This window comes from Medicago sativa, chromosome 6 (assembly GCF_051527215.1).
Source record: "Medicago sativa cultivar Bolivia chromosome 6, Bolivia_mono, whole genome shotgun sequence".
Lineage (NCBI taxonomy): Eukaryota > Viridiplantae > Streptophyta > Magnoliopsida > Fabales > Fabaceae > Medicago > Medicago sativa.
The window spans coordinates 14,314,586-14,331,490 of record NC_140754.1 but is presented as its reverse complement, the minus strand read 5'-3'; the positions used below and the strand labels follow the sequence as shown (position 1 = coordinate 14,331,490).

The window sequence follows — 16,905 nt, the reverse complement described above, 5'->3', positions numbered from 1 at the left end:
TGCAAAAGTGGTATAAGGCAGCAAAGCACTCCAGGTAGTTGTCCCTGATGTGGGGCACCTGACCATGGTAAGGGTGTCAATTGATCATAAGATGTAGGTCGGGGTGAACTTATTCTCGGTGGCTACGTGATTAACACATCGCTTATGAACGAGTAAAATGTTGAATATAAATAAGATTGCACATATATCTAATGTCATAAGCAGAGACGGACCCAGAAATTTTAAGTAGTGTAGGCCACATAAATATAAGTAAATAATTATTTAACCATTCATCTTCTATGTATAACTTTGCATCCAATTCTAGTAAATACTCGTAATATAAAGAAAACAATTTCATATACTCGTAATAAAGAAAACTATTTCATTAGTTGCAGTTGCCATGTTTTCTGATGGAATGGGGTTTGCAATTTGGGAATTAAGATATACACTATTTGGTTTTTAGTTTATTGAAAATTACATAGTTCATCTCTTAATTTAATTTTTGGCAACACTTTCGTCCTTCATCTTTTTCCGTCCCGATTTAATCCTTTATGTTATAAAATGACAACATCTTATCAATTTTTATGAGATTTTTCAATATAATCTGATTTTCTAGGTTTGCATGATGAAGATTTGTATTTGTTTATGAATTTGATAAATTGTTTTGTAGTTTTTGATTTTTTTTTCATAAAAAAGGACAATTATGTTGATATTTTATAACATAAATGACTAAATCGGGACTAAAATGTTACCTAAAATTAAGTTAAGAAGCAAATTTTGTGTAATTTTAATTTAGTTTATTAAATGTAAGCCTTTTATCATTCATCAATTTATTCATCAATGGAATAGTAGTATATATAGGTAAAGAAATGTTGAAAAAGTAGTGAGGGCCTTGGCCCTCAATGTGTTGGACGTGGGTCCGTCCCTGGTCATAAGGTTTTGGATGAAGTTATGGGTCTCCCTCTCTTATGCTTCTGAAGTATTGGCTCGTTGTTGCTCTCGTCGCTCCCATGACCTCTCCATCCAACAAGTGGTATCAAAGACTGGTTCGACTTGGTGGGGGAGCAGGAGTGGATCCTGGTTTAGATCAAGTATAAGAGGTGGAAACTCGCACTTGAGGGTAATATTGTTGAGTTCAGGTGATTAGTCTCACGTCGCCTATAAATAGATAAAATGTTAGATATATAAGGCATGTGATTTATATTCTCAATCTCTTAATGTTTTGTATGAAAATGTGACGTCTTTTCTCTTCTGGACATGGAGTATAGTCCCGTCGTTGTCAAACACTGACGCATTATTGTGATAGTCTAACCTCTTTCTCTAAACTCAATATCCATTGGTATAGCAAATAGAAATCACCTATCTATATAACATTTTTATAAAGTTTCTTGTAACTTCTATGAAAACCACATGATATTGTAACATAGTAAAATCCCCAAAGGGGGTGAACCTATGTAGCTTATTACTGTATTCCATGTTGGAATTGATAATGTGATAGCAATGTAGTATGAGTAAACATTGCTATGTTGCTTTCATTATGGGTTGTGAAGTCATTGAAAGAGTATATGTCACTTGTCAAAAGAGTATAGTGGAGAATGACTGTCTCTGTGGTTGCACATGCTAGCCACATGCTTGTAGCAATCAAAAATTCTCCAATTAAGATATTCTGCATTTTCGCATTTAAATTGTTCGATTTTAATTGACAGTTTTAAATAAACATAGATTTTAATTGATTATATAATTTGAAATTTTGAGTTTAAATTTAGATCGTTCTACTTCTATTTTAATTGAACGGTCACTGATATCTTAAATTTGTGAATGCTATAAGGAATACGAATTCTTATCTTTCATGTCTATCTTTCAAGAGTTTAAATTTACATTTATAATAATATAGAGACATCGCATTCATGCATTTCAAACATCATTGGTTGTTGGATTCTGATCATACACTAACTAAAAATGTATAGACATTAATTTTGATTGAATAATTCAAATTTGTATATAATCATTCTATATCGATCGAACGGTCAACGATATTTTAAACAGGTGAATGCGATGAATCATGATTGGAGGGAAGTTGGGTCCAGCCATCAAGCTAGCTAAAATTGATGAGATAAGGGTCCCCTAACATTATGGAAGTAGATGGGTCCCACTCTGGATGTCTTTCATAGTCTCAAGTTTGTCTGATGTGTATCAAGAGAGGTTCTGTTAGTTGGCAGTTCATTTTCATGCTTTTCTAGGAGATATGTTTCATCCCCACTTACTGGCTTCAAGTTGATTGTCCTTTGCTTTCACATGCCCAAACACATGTTATGAATCTAAGAGGGTTCACAAGTTAGTTTCAAATTTTCAATAAATTTTGAGTTAAAAAATTATTTGATTTAGTGTATGTTTAGAAAAAGTGGAATATGAATATTAAATAACACAAACATGAAAAAGTCTAAGTTGGTCAGAAACATAGATTATATTTGACGTATTAAAAATTAAAATATTACGAAATAATAATATTTGTTTGATGTATAAAACATATAAAGTAGAAAAAATGCAGATACATTGTCATTAGATAATAAGAAAATAGTCTACATGAGTTTATCTTAGTTGATAAAAAGAATGCATATATACGCATGGGTCGTGGTTTGAACCCAAACGACCACTTATTTATATTAAAGGTGAATTTATATCCACTAAACTACTTGATCAAAAAATAAAAGATGGATGGTCAAAGTAAAATAGTTTTACATTAACATCCAATTAACATTTTGTATTCCCTCGAATCACAAAAATATTTTATATGGTTAGTGCATGTCGTTAAACTTTTTTCTTTAACAAACATGTTTGTTATTCGTCTTCGTGAACTTAACTCAGTTGGTAGGGACAATGCATAATATATGCAAAGTGAGAGTTCAAACCCCGACCACCACCAAAAAAACATGTATGTCATTCAACTCTTAACTAATAAGTATTACTAAAAACAAAGAAACAAAATAAAAACATTGAAAATGATAGATTAACATAACTTCTTATACCGATAATAAATTAAATATATATCAAAATTTATTATATATGTGATTAAGACTCGATAAATGAAATTAAAATCTGATCCAATCAATTATTAAATAACATAATATCCTAAAAATAATATAAAAAATTGATTTTTTATTTAAATTTTGTTAGAATTGACCATACAACAATGTTTCTTATAACCATCACCAATTATTTAGCAATCCTTTGGGAATAATATCTACAACCACGTGATCAGTCATTGTCATTGGTTTATCATTGCTTTCTCTATCACTCTAAAATTATTCATATTCATACTATAACTGGATAATTGATTTTATTTTTGTTCTCATAATATCTCAAGATAAAAAGAACTCTTGTGCTAAATTGTGTTCAACTGAGGTAAATAATTTTTTTTTACCATGATATAAGTATAAAGTTTTCACCACCGTTTAACAATGACAAATCTTGAGGTTATGATATATTGATGATACATGAGCTAGATATGAAAATTGAGATGAAATATTTTGCAGCTTTTAGCTTTTACTTTATTTTCTCTCCTAAAAAATGTGTCAGGAATCCAGAAATCTCGGTGTATGTTTGATTTCAATTTTCAATGGTACAAAACTGATTTTAGAGAAGTAGATTCAATTTTGACATTTAAATGCCTCCAAATAGAACTAATTTTATAGATTGATTTTAAATTAGATGTTCAGATTTGTCGTTTTTGACTCCACATGATCTTCATGTTCAAACTGGTTGCTCACTTTTAACTAAAATAAATTCTACATAATCGAGCATCTTTTAATTTCTCTATTTTCAACTACAATCGTACATCCAACCTATATGCCAAGCAAACCCTGAACACATCCTCCTAAGCAGTAAAACTATTCAAAAAAGCAACCTGGTGCACTAAAGCTTCTGCATACGTAAGATTTGGGAAAGATACCATTTTGGTATATTGTATGCGACCTTACCCTTTTTTTATACAAGAGATTGTTTCCAAGACTTGAGTCTGTGACCTTTCAGTCACATGACAACAACTTTACCGTTGTGTCAAGGCTCCCCTCAAGGAGTAAAACTACTAGAATTGGGAAAATGCTTTAGGCATTAAAATAACCATAAATTCATCATAATTGAAAAAGCATTAAAATTATCTGGATTGTCATGTAAAGACAACAAAACATAATAGGTCATCAACATGTTCATATGATTATTATTACATCAACTCTTAAAAAATACTTATTATTTGAAAGAAAGAAAAAAAAACCCTAAAATAAACCTCCAACACCACAAAACATCTTTCATAAAAGAACCAAACACAGCTAGAATGAGAAAATTGTAATAAAAAAACAACTATTCCAACAAGCAGAGAAGCAAAATTGCCAAGATCATGTCTTCATATCAACCCTGCTCAGTTCTTTGGCAAGAAAACCATGATTTCAGCCAACCTCCAGAAGATTTGTAATAAACAAGTTTGATGAACATCCAACATTTTTGTTGTATTCATGTTATCTTGAAGTTTGCTGTGACAGGTTTTGCAGGACAGATGGCCTTGAGCTGTTGAATTTGACTGCACGGATATCTAACCAGTCCCATGAATCCGATAATCTAAAATATCGGTAAAAAAAAGTATTACTTAGATTCATTACATAAGAGAAAGACCAAAACATTTCATGAAATAGAGTTGTAATATATAAAGAAAACTGCAACATTTGACGGTGATTTAAAAAAACATTAACTCGATTAAAAGATGAAACAAATAGTTATCTGGCGATGATTATGTATATATTCTGTTAGACGGACACTTCATGTTATTGATGACTTAGTTTACAATCAAGAAGATGTAAATATATCCTAGACTCATAGCAGCCACATATATACACCAAAAGAAGTTTCGAAACAGATGAGAGCCGAGGTAATCAGAGAAGTTTACATACCTTTCGAGATCACCAGTATCTTAAGGATGCACTGTAGTGAGGCAACCAGAGCACCTAACTCAAGAATTAAGAACATAACAGCGATGTTATTACATAATTTATGACGGGAAAGGGAATAAAATTATAGAAAAGTGATAGTTAGGTCATCTAATGCAAGTATGCAACGTTTCATTGTTCTGAAAATAAGTGCATTCTATGATAATTAATAAAATACTTACTATGAAAGATGGAATATATCCTGGAACCACACATGTATGCATTAGAACGTCAAGCGAGCCAAGATGATTGATTTCCTACAAACAAAATTTACATCAAAACTTTGTAGTGAAGTAAAAGATACAGATCAGTGAGAACATACAATGAGACAAATGCTTACCAGATGAAAAAGATGAAAAATCAAAGCAACTTCAGGAAATTGCATATGCATATAAACTTCCTGTTGGGCAGTGAAAATTTTATACAGTGAGTATGCAAAAGATAAAATCTTTCAAATTGCTAATATTACACCAGATGCATAATGAAAAATTTATGAAGACTTCACTGTAACAATGCCCTTGCATTTAGAATTGAACATAAACGTAAAGAAAGGAAATATTACCTTGTCCAAGAATCATAATGGAATTTGATGCTATAGGAATGATATCTTGGATCTTCTCACTAGAGAAAAGTACTTGAGTAACTGAAACAGAGAAATTACTTGGATTATGGAGACAATTGAGAAAAGAGAGAAGCTCTCCAAAGGCATTTTGGAAGAGAATTTATTCAACAATAGATTGAAAATTAGATAAATATGCAGTCAACACTTTCCTAGGTCTAATAATAGCTTTGACATGCCAATATAAAAAAGGAACGAAATAAATTATTAATACAACTCCAACACTGAGAGAAAGAATGATATGCATTCATTAATTATGTTAAGGTAACCTCATCCAGATTATATTCAACTTGCAAAAGTTGAATACCAAGTACAAAGTTGAAACACAGGTATTATAAATCATGAATGTGTTAAAACAATATGCTTAAAAATGCAAGGCTTAAATTTTTTGTCCCTTCAAATATCTCCTTTTTGCTTTTGGTCACTGAAATTTGTTTTATCGTTTTTCATCTGTGAAATTTTCAAAGTCAGTGGCCATTACAAAAACAATAACATGGCTAATGGAACTCCGTCTGGAACTGTTATGGTTGTTTCAGATGCTAAAGGACGGGGGGAAGTTGTTGCTTTTGGTTTTATGGTGAAGGAAGATGAAAGTGAGGTTCTATGAAATGCTTCTTCTAGTTTTTCATTTGCTCTCTTCTTTTTCGTTGTTTGTGTTGCTTAATCAATGGTATTGATGGAGGTTTTTGGTTTTTCCAATGGTGATGGGGACGAGGAAGAGGGTGACTATGAAATAGGGTACAATGGGATTGGTGGTGTGGGCATGGCGTCAAGGGAGGGGTAGTGGGGGAGAAGAATAAACTATAATGCCACAACATCATCCACTCATGCCATATGGAGATCTAGCAGCCACATCAACAACTTTGTAACAGCCACCAATGGCCGGGACCACAAACAAACAGTTCAAACCTCTCAAACTACATGCACCCGGTACCCACTGCGTACTGTGGGCACTTTTTTTCTCTCTCTCTCTCTCTCTATCTCTCTCTCTCTCTCTCTCTCTCTCTCTATTATATTGTATATTATCTTCCTAATTTTCACTATAGAAACAACATTTATCAACATTGTTTATTTATTTGGGACGTAGTAACTTATGAAAGACAATTTCTTGTATATTTTCTTGTTAAATCTTCTACTTATGAAGACATTTCTAGGGACCAAAATTTCTTGTATATTTAAGCCAAAATTTATTTATTTTGGCTTTTGATAAAAATTGAGCTGCAAATTGCAATGCTACTCATTAGCAGAAACAAGGTATATTTCATACTACTCCATATACATTAGACACATGTACAGTAACTTCTGGAATTGGCAAATTAGGGTTCAATAAATAATAACCAATGATGTAAAGAGGAGTGTGTAAACCTTGGAGATGCATAAGCTTTTCATCACCGTCATCATTTGCGTCCGCTACATTTAAAGCATTTTCCGTGTCCATAGTGAACATTTGAACAGAATGGCATCCATCTGATATCCAGATAGTTTGAGATGCTGCAAGATAATAAGAAAACTTTAGTTTCAGAGAGAGGAAAAAGAAACAAAAGGGCATATACTAGATGGGTTTTTGTTCATTATTTTCTTTTAAATGCATTAGAAATAATATAACAACCATCATTATATTTGAACTGAAATACTTGTGTTTCATCTAGTATCAACCACATCAAGCTGTGCATGAAGGGTGGAAGGTATTGATTGCAGTGTCACATAATTCAAAAATATGACTTAAGGTTTGCATTTGGTTTTGTAGTTTGAATCAAGGCTGTACACTTCTTACAGTAGCTTGTATTTCAATATGTTAGCATCAACCATGAAACCTTTTCCATTCCTTAACTATCTAATCTAATTCTTAAATATCTGAATACAATGTAAATCTTCTCAATTAACAAGCAAGAATGAGACTAAATGGGAGACATAGAGGCCCAAGACAAGCCCATCATATCACGGTAGAGTTAGGTTTTTTTTACCAAGTAGATTTAGGGTTTTCGAAACAAACAAAAAAGGCTTTTAGCAAACAGGGCTCTCACAACCAATATGCTGATATTTACTATAGTAATTTTGCTGGAACAAAGAAATCCACCAATCAAAAGGGATTTTCAGCAGAGACAAACACGACAAATGCATCCCAGGATCATGAACGAGTCTCATTTAATGCTTCACATCACGATTTTGACTACCCATGGCAGTCAAAATCGCGACCTGGAGTATAAAATCGAACACTTCCACAATCTTGGCAACACTTACCGTGTTAATCCCTTTTGAAGACCGTGTTTGGGTGGGATTAGCAAGATCGTCGTGCTTAATCGTAGACACATTGAAATCAAGTCATTTCTTCGTTTCAACAAAATTATAGCATCCAATGTGAGTGCAACTCGTTTTCTTAAAGCCGGTTTTTGGTGTTAAAATTGGGCCCAACTCATCTTACAAAACCGGCTTGAAAGGTGAGGAGTGCCTCCTCTTTATCAACTCTTATCAAGAGTCTTATCTACCCGATGTAGGACTTGGGTTTTTCCAAATACAACCTCGGCTTGGTGCGTGGATAGATGGGTGACCTTTGAATTCGACAAGCTCCGATACCATGTTGAAATTGGGCCTAACTCATCCTTACAAAACCGGCTTGTAAGGTGAGGAATGCCTCCTCTTTACAAACTCTTACCAAGAGTCTTATCTACCCGATGTGGGACTAAGGTTTTTCCCAATATTTGGGTTAAAAACCCTAAAACTACTATTTGAGAGTGAATCCGTTCTTTTTTTTTTTTGGGTCAAAACTAGTTCTCCACTTCTCCTTTCTATTGAGTTATACGATGGATGGACTTGTTTTGGGCTTATAAATCTCCCATTTAGTCTCAATCTTGTCATATGAATTGTGAGCTGACGTCTCATATATTCTCTCTCGGATAGCGGTAAATTAATTACATTACCATATTTTTATGTTAAAATATATTATATATTCTCTCTCGGATAGCGGTAAATTAATTACATTACCATATTTTTATGTTAAAATATATTTTAATAATTCTGGTAGGATCTTACGATCCATGTTACGAACCCTTGATTCAAGATTGTGTGACGCTTTTCTGATACTGTGTACGATCCTGGTTCTGACTACCTTGTGACTACCATGCAACTATTAAAGACAATTGCAATCGTAGTTGGCAGATATATATTAATATTCAATATTATCATTCACCAACTATCCTGAAAGCTTAAACGGTAAGTGGAAGCACATAAATGGTTTATACAACACACACCCCTGCCTTCTAACACAAGATCTCTTTTAACTTGAATTGAGCAACACACAAGCCTACCCAACCTTCTGCTAATATAACCCTTCTTTAAAAGAGTGAAGCCAACAAATAAGAATTGAACTCTAGAATGTTTGGTTGTGGATGCTTTGATACCATGTCATAAACCAACTTTCCTAAAAGCTTAATCTAACAGACAGAGACATGACTATTGCCATAGTATAAATGATGGAAGCGTTTTACCAGAATGTTTCAACCCCAAGTCCCAACAAAAATTGTTGCATTTTTTCCAAATTTGCCCCCTTTCTAAATAAATTTTTTCACATACACAAACTAAATTTCGAAAAATATAAAATAAGACAAAGAAAGTGAGACTTACTTGCAGATATATCAGGGTGAACTGCCAAACTTTTCACTTTCATAACATGAGGCAGTTGCCTCACATGACCAGCGATATCTACTCCAAAGCCAGAATTGTACAGGCATAGCAAATGTAAATCCCCGTGGGAGTCCAAGATCAGAAACATCTTCTGAGACAAAGCCTGAATGGAAATAGCCTTTACAGACTTGGATATCTTTGACATGGATCTCGTTTCAACCTCATTTCCCTTCAATGCCAAAAAACATGCACCTCCGTCTTTGTTGCCATGTTTAGATTTAACACTTGCCTGCTTCACTGAATGTAAAAATACATAAATTATATGATATATTGAAAGATACACGAAACAAACCAGAATCTTGCATAGAATCAAGTATTCAGATCACGAGATGTAGGAAAATTTATGGAGATTAAAAAAAGATGTTCAGTTAGCTAGCATGCACGAGATTTCAATTGTCACACAAGAAATTCAAACAAAAAGTAGCCAACCAATTAGATTGAACACATATCCAGGTCAACGATAAAGACCCAAAAAACACAGCCAGAAATCACATATAAATCTGTAAGTGATCATGTTTGGCCAGAGTAAGATCTTTGATGACAGCACCAAGACTGAAGAGTAGGCCAAAAAACAAGAAGCTTTAATGCATTCAGATTTGCCGTATTAACCGATATTAAAATAACAACTGTTGGACAATGACAATGATAGGAACCTGATGCTATAGTAGAAAGACAAGAGAAAATCCTCCAAGAATACAGCGATGAAGAGGCATAATGTCCTAAAACCAGCAAATTCCTATCCCAAAGACTCCAAATCTATTTCAAATGACAAGACATTCTCCCTCCGAACCCCTTCTCTAACTTATAGTCGATATGCCTTATTTAATCTAAAGATCCAGCAAACTAACCAACTACCTCTCTGAATAACAGTTACTAGTTACAAACAGGACAGAACAGAAACTAACAAATTAATGAATAAACACTAATAAAGTAAAAATTTGAATTCAAACCGAAAAAATATTTGAGGTTAATATCCATACTTCAATGGAAGCAAGAAAGATGTAAGTGTAACATATATAACATGACAATTACCAAACATTAATAAAGTAAAATCCAAGATAATTAAACTGGTATACCATCTAGAGTCTAAAGCAAACAATTATGACTGTTGTCTACCCATGAAGATTTGAATAAACATGTTCTTAGCTCAAAGGATGCAACTTAACAAGCTATCCTAGACTTTCCAATAATTTGAAAAGTTTGTGTATTCTTCAGTCTACCTAATCCATCGAGACATGACTTAAATTTAATTACTTTAGACACTAAAAACAGCAAAGGTTACAATTTTTATACGAGGGAAATAAATTATAAATCCAGTACAATGCATTGGGCTGGCTATGTCATCAATACATATACATACATCATTGTATCAAAGTACATGTCGACTGGATTCAAAACCAATAACCAATGCAATAAAAACACATTCTCCGTTGTTACTGATCAAAATTCAGCCAAGGACTTATGATACTAAATTGAATAATCATATCATCAACAGACATCACAATATCAAAACTAATAAACACGGCGTTTTCTTATCAGTTTTCACTATTCCTATTGAACAAAACTCCACCAAAGACTTTATCCCCTAAAACTAAAAAATATCATCATGAATACCTATATCCTTCTTCATATCAAAATACAAATAGACCATATTCAAAATACCTAAAATAGCAGCTTTTCATTTTTCTCCCATTGTTATACTAAAATCAAAACTTGTTTATGCATCAAAAAAATCAAAACATGCTTACAACAATACTATACAGAAAAGTTAACAACTTACCAGCAACTCCATGTTTTTCAATCTTCCCCTCCAATCCACCATTGCAATTTCCCTCCAAAACCTTATCACCACCACCGCGACATTTGCCTCCTCTATCACCATTCACCAATTGCTTCAAACTCGACTTCGAATTCCCAACTCTCCTAACAACCACATTCCCTTTCACCAACCTCCTCAACCCAAAAACCCTAACCCCATTCTCTTCACCAAGTATCAAAAACCCAAAAGAAATACTCAAAGACCAAACCGGTCTCGAACACCGAATCACAGCGCACTTCATCAACCTCAACCCAAAACCACCACCATCTTCACCCTCCTCCACCATCCTAACCGCAAAAACCCAAACTTTAAACCCCGAAACCGAATAAACCGCGAAATAATTAACATCACCAACAACCTTAACAGAAACCCCATGTTTCACATTCATCAAAACCCCCAATTCACGTTCAAATCTCAATAACCCATTTCCTGACCCACCACATAAAACACGATTAACCTTAGAAAAAGCATTGTTTTTTCTATTCAAAACATAAAACCTAAGCAGAATCTGTGATCCGGATTTGTGGGGTCCACAAACAATGAAGATAACAGAATTAGGGTTTGAGGAATTTTGTTGGAGGATGAGAAAAGTGGAAGAAGAAGTGGGTTTTGGAATTAGGGTTTGAGGGAATTGAAGAGAAGAAGAGAGAGAAAGAGGAGAGAGAGAAGGGTAGAGAGAGATTGAAGAGTTGGAGTGAGTGATTGAAAGAGAAAGAGAAGAAGGTTCAAAAAGGATTGAAGATGTTGTTGGGTTTGTTGAAGAGAGAGAAGGGGTTGGAAGGGTTAACTTTGAAGCTTCTAGAAGAACCATTAGGAGAGAGAGAAGATGAATGAAGGTTGAATTGAAAGAAAAAGAGTTGATTTTGATTTGTGTTTAGGAACGTGGAAGAAGAAGAAGATGAGAGGAACAGAACAAGAACAAAGTCACATGGGTTCTTGTTTTTGGTTTTTCGGTTTTTTTTTTTTTTTTTTTTTTATGTAAACTGTTCTTTCTTTTCACTGAGGGATGTTGCTTTCATCCCTAAAAAAAAATTCAAAATATAAATTATTATCTTTTTAATGACACCAACAACCATTATTATTTTAAAAAAAGATTTTTTTTAGAGGTATAACTGGGATGGTGAAAATGTCAACCCAAAATATATATATTTAATTTAGAGTACTGAGAGGTGGAGAAAAAGATGAAAATGGGTAGAAGTGGAAGCTTTTGGAGAAAAAGATGGAAATAGGAGACGTGAGGGAGTATTAAATTGATCAATTTTTTAAAATAAAAAACTCAATTTTTCTTAAAAAAAGAAAACTCTTATAATCTGAAATTATTTTTAAATAAATTTGTGAACCAATAAAAATCCATTTATGGTTTTAGATAAGTTCAAATAAGTAATTTAAGTAAGAATGAGATATTTAGTTTTAATTAAAGGGATAATTTATTCATTGCACATTCAAAATCAATTTTGATTTAAACTATCCAAACAACATCAACTCATAAGAATCACTTCTATTAAAGTGTATTCAAACATAATCAATTCACATTCAACTCACTTTTAACCAAAATCAATTCTCTCAAACGCAATTCTATCAAAATCAATTCTCACCACCGCCAAACCAAAGACACACTTAGAATTTTGTGAAATTATGATGGTTTGAACTATTCCCTTGAATTTAACTCAATTGGTAGGGACAATATATCATATGCATGGACCGTGGTTCGAACTCCAGACACTCCACTTATCCACATTTAAAATGTGTGAGCTCCCGCTATTAGACTACTTGACAAAAAAAGAAGTTCTAAACTAATGTACGGTCCATGTGAAATTATAATATTTGTGCATGATATAACAAGGGGAACTACAATAAGAATACAATCTCTGAAGGTATTTGTTAACCAGGGAAGACTTATGACATCAACAAGAATCAGGCACGGATCCACCCATTGCTAATTGGGGGCAGCTGACCCCACTTATCAATTTTTTTCGCAACAAATAATTAGTTGATTTTATACTTTGACCCCTCATCAAAAATTATGATGCCCCCAACATGGTCCGCTCTAAGACAAACTAAATAGAGGTTTCAGTGTGTAATCTTGGAAACAAGTCTAGTTTTTTAAACTTTTGAAGAATCTTGGGCATTTTGTTTCTTTAAGTAAAAGGAAAATAAAAGCTGGTAGCTGAACATACATATTAATTCATGTAATTTGTGTTCTTTTTGTTCTTATTTTTGTATTATGCAGTATTGTTGATATTTAGCAGATTTTATCCAAATATTTATTATATTCTAAACTTTTACTTGTATTAAAATCAAGGAATTAATTAGTGTTATATCCTATAAATATATAGAAATTGAAAAAATATGTAAAGAATATCAAAATTTGAGTCTCATTTAGTTAATGAAGTAGAAAAAACATCAACACAAAAATCAGGACAATCCTTTAAAAAAAAATCTTACAACACTTTTAAAATATATTAAATTATACTTTTGATCATTTAAGACATTTTTTATGTTTATGTTGGTCCTCTATGTTTTTTTCATTTCATTTTGACCCCACTTGTTAAAATTTCTGGATCCGTCACTGACAAGAATGACAAATCCTCAAAATACACTAGGTAAAATCTCACAACCCTAGCTCAAACCTTTATAATTCTAATCCTTCACAACATCATTCCCAAGTCCCATTTGTCCATTGTTTTCTTCAAAACCTTTCATTTGTTATATTATATTCTAATAGGGGAGGAAGTGGACATAGCTAGGGTGATAGCCAGTGAGATGAAAAATATTGCTCAATCTGATGCCTTTACCATTATAGAAGATTGCCAGCCTTTCCCAGTTTGATTTTGGGGTTATGTCAAGCAAGAAACTATCAATTTTAATCCAATTAATCTTGATTTATTTTGGAACCATTTGCAAGTTAATATTTGAACAACTTTTTAGTTATTTTGCTTTGATAATTTATTCGCTATATATTTTGTGCTTTAATGGTTATGTACTTTAATCATAAACAAATGAATATTTTATGTTAACTAACGGTAGTTGGTTATTTTCAATATATATTTTTTTACTGGATAAACGAATGATGCAAACTTGTTCTTCCTCCTAAGAAAATAATCAACGTCGCCACTTCCAAGCTTCACCATCCTCCCCCACCTAAAAGAGTACATTTCAGCCACTGTTGTCATCTTATTTTCAATAAGATAAAAAAAGGCGACTAAAATTACGCTTCAAAACCATACAATCAATCCACGGATCCCACCAAAATAATGTTTCAGTACAATCACCTCCTTCGCTAAATTATCATCAAACCACCGACCAACTCCCACACCAACTCCACTTTTAATATCAATCAAATTATTCAACAAAACAGAATTCACTCTGCCCCCCTCGGCTAAACAACCACCAACCTCCCTGCATCTCGCCACTAAGACTCTATACCACAAACTCTTAACCTCCACCACCATTTTCCAAGTAATGCCATGTTAAATTCTTTAACGCGCCTCACCCCCAAACCTCCATTCTCCTTTTTAGAACAAATTGTTTCCCATTTAATCCAAGAAATTTTCATACCCTCCTCACTCCCCCCGCAAAAAAAAAAAAACTATTAAGAATAGATTCAATAGAAAATTTGATACCTGCGAGAGCCTTGAAGTAAGACTAAAAATAGACCGGCAGAGAGGACACGGCAAGCTTTAGGAGAACTAATCAACCACCCAAAGAAAGGTTTCTACTCTTCCAACCAGATAATCTTAACTTAATTCGATCTAACAAAGGACGCCAGAAGTTCAGCTTACGGGGATATCCACCAATAGATAAACCAAAATAAAGGAAAGTCACACGACCCATTTTACAACAGAGAATGAAGGCTGCCTCAGTCAACCAAGAATCATAAATGTTGATACCAAACAACATACTCTTGTGAAAGTTTACCTTGAGGCCAGACGCTGCTTCAAAAAGGAGGAGCAATGGTTTTAGAGCTCCAATGTTGGCCCTGTTGGAACAAAATGTGTTTAACAATGAACCTTAAAGAGTTTTGATGATAACAAGGTATTAAAAATTGTAAATTGGACTAGCTAATATTTGTTCAAGTGTACAGGACCATAATTAAAAAGTTACATCATCATTGGTTCTGAATGAGCAAATAAAGAGCAAAGGAAACAACATAATTGAAGCTTGGACGCTCCTGAAGGCAACGTGCTCCTGAAGTTAAGTCGCTTCTGAAGTAAGAATAGTGCTCCTGAAGACAAGAGGTCCAAAAGCCACATTATCAGAAGCTGCTTCATCAGAAGCTGCATCATCAGAAGCTGCCTCATCAGAAGTCATTTCACCAGAAGCTGAAGATCAACTGGAATTGCAGAAGATTCAAAGATTGAAGAATCTACATTGCAAAAGCTGTCTATTGGATTCGAAAACACAGCAGAAAATTAGTGGAACATTGCAACGGTCATTTCAAAGGTGTTTGAAGGCATGTGCTTGCAATTTGGACGAAAGTGTTGACATTTGTACGAATTGTACAACCACGTTCTCCACTACTCTGTTTTGTGTCCACGCTACAAGACAAGAAAACAGCTCCAGAATACGGCTTAGCCTGCATAGATGTTCCTTTGGATAAGGAATGGATTTCAAATTTGTTCTTCATAGGACAACAACCAAATCAGGCAAAAGATCATTGGTGAAAGATCAAGCTTCAACAACGACTCTTTGTGTGCTGGCAATTTCACAACGTCTCTTTCACACCTCTATATAAAGAAGTGAAGACCTAGAGATTTGGTAATGCAAGAACGCTGAACGAAAGACTCACAACATTTTTACAAGTGCCAAACCTCTGCTGAAATTGTTCTGCATTCACTTAGAATTTCTGTGTCTCAAAGTCATATCTTAGAAATTCTTAAGTCCATTGAGTCTGTATCTGATTTGTATTGAGAGCACCTCTGATTGTATATCAAGTGTTCAACCTTAAACAATTTTCTGTGTAATTTTGTTTAGTTAGGAAGTCTCTTGCAGTTGTGCTTGAGCAGGAAGTCTCTTGATTGTGTTCTTGAGCAAAGGAAGTCTCTAGCTTGTGTGCTTGAGCAAAGGAAGTCTCTTGCTTGTGTGCTTGAGCATTTGTAATCAGATATTACTCATAGTGAAATCTCCTTGGAAGTGCAAGGGGGACTGGACTACTTCCGGATTGTGGAAGGAACCAGTATAATTGCTTTGTGTCGTTCTTCTTCTCTCTCTCTGTTTTATTCCGCTGCATTTAGATTCTGATTATCACTTCAGAAGCTGTCTCACTTAGCTTCTGATCAGTGCGTTCAGTTTTTAGAAGATACGAAGAATTTTTCAAAACACAATTCAACCCCCCCTTCTTGTGTTTTTCTCACCTTCAATTGGTATCTAGAGCCTTGGTCTGTTGTGTAACACTTAACCGTGCAACAGTCAAAGATCTGAGAAAAACATGTCTACTCCTCCTCCTACTGGTTCTGGTGATACTAGCTATAAACATGTCTCACATGATTATAGTGATAGTAAGAAATCCAGTGTTGGAAAGATTCCAAAATTCAATGGAGATGCTGAAGAGTTCTCTTGGTGGAAGACCAACTTTTACAGTTACATCATGAGCCTAGATGAAGAATTATGGGATATTCTGGAAGATGGTGTTGGTGATTTAGTCCTTGATGAAGAAGGAGCTGTTGTGGATAGAAAGAAACATACTCCAGAACTGAGGAAACTTTACAAGAAGCATCATATTATCAGAGGAGCCCTTGTCACTGCCATACCCAAAGCAGAATACATGAAGATGAGTGACAAATCCACTGCTAAAGCTATGTTTGCTTCTCTCTGTTCAAATTATGAAGGGA

The 16,905-nt window shown here is 33.9% G+C and overlaps 1 protein-coding gene across 1 annotated transcript; it reads right to left on the bottom strand.

The window, feature by feature from the left end:
• Positions 1 to 4,108: 4,108 nt before the first annotated feature.
• Positions 4,109 to 11,983, bottom strand: LOC146913066 (uncharacterized). The gene is made up of 8 exons (XM_085716317.1): positions 11,036 to 11,983; positions 9,196 to 9,492; positions 6,940 to 7,065; positions 5,518 to 5,598; positions 5,296 to 5,355; positions 5,138 to 5,212; positions 4,920 to 4,973; positions 4,109 to 4,590 (listed from the first exon to the last, which is right to left on the bottom strand). The coding sequence occupies exons 1-5, from the start codon at positions 11,883 to 11,885 to the stop codon at positions 5,327 to 5,329; spliced, it is 1,383 nt and encodes a 460-aa protein (XP_085572443.1). The 5' UTR covers positions 11,886 to 11,983; the 3' UTR covers positions 4,109 to 4,590; positions 4,920 to 4,973; positions 5,138 to 5,212; positions 5,296 to 5,326.
• Positions 11,984 to 16,905: the final 4,922 nt, after the last annotated feature.

Bases quoted from the DNA above. Each gene is read 5' to 3' on its own strand.
- LOC146913066 (XM_085716317.1), bottom strand. From the start codon at position 11,885: ATGGTTCTTCTAGAAGCTTCAAAGTTAACCCTTCCAACCCCTTCTCTC. The intron at 7,066-9,195 runs GTAAGTCTCACT...ATTATCTTGCAG, and splicing joins TCACCCTGATATATCTGCAA to CATCTCAAACTATCTGGATA. The intron at 5,356-5,517 runs GTAATATTTCCT...ACTGCCCAACAG, and splicing joins CATTATGATTCTTGGACAAG to GAAGTTTATATGCATATGCA.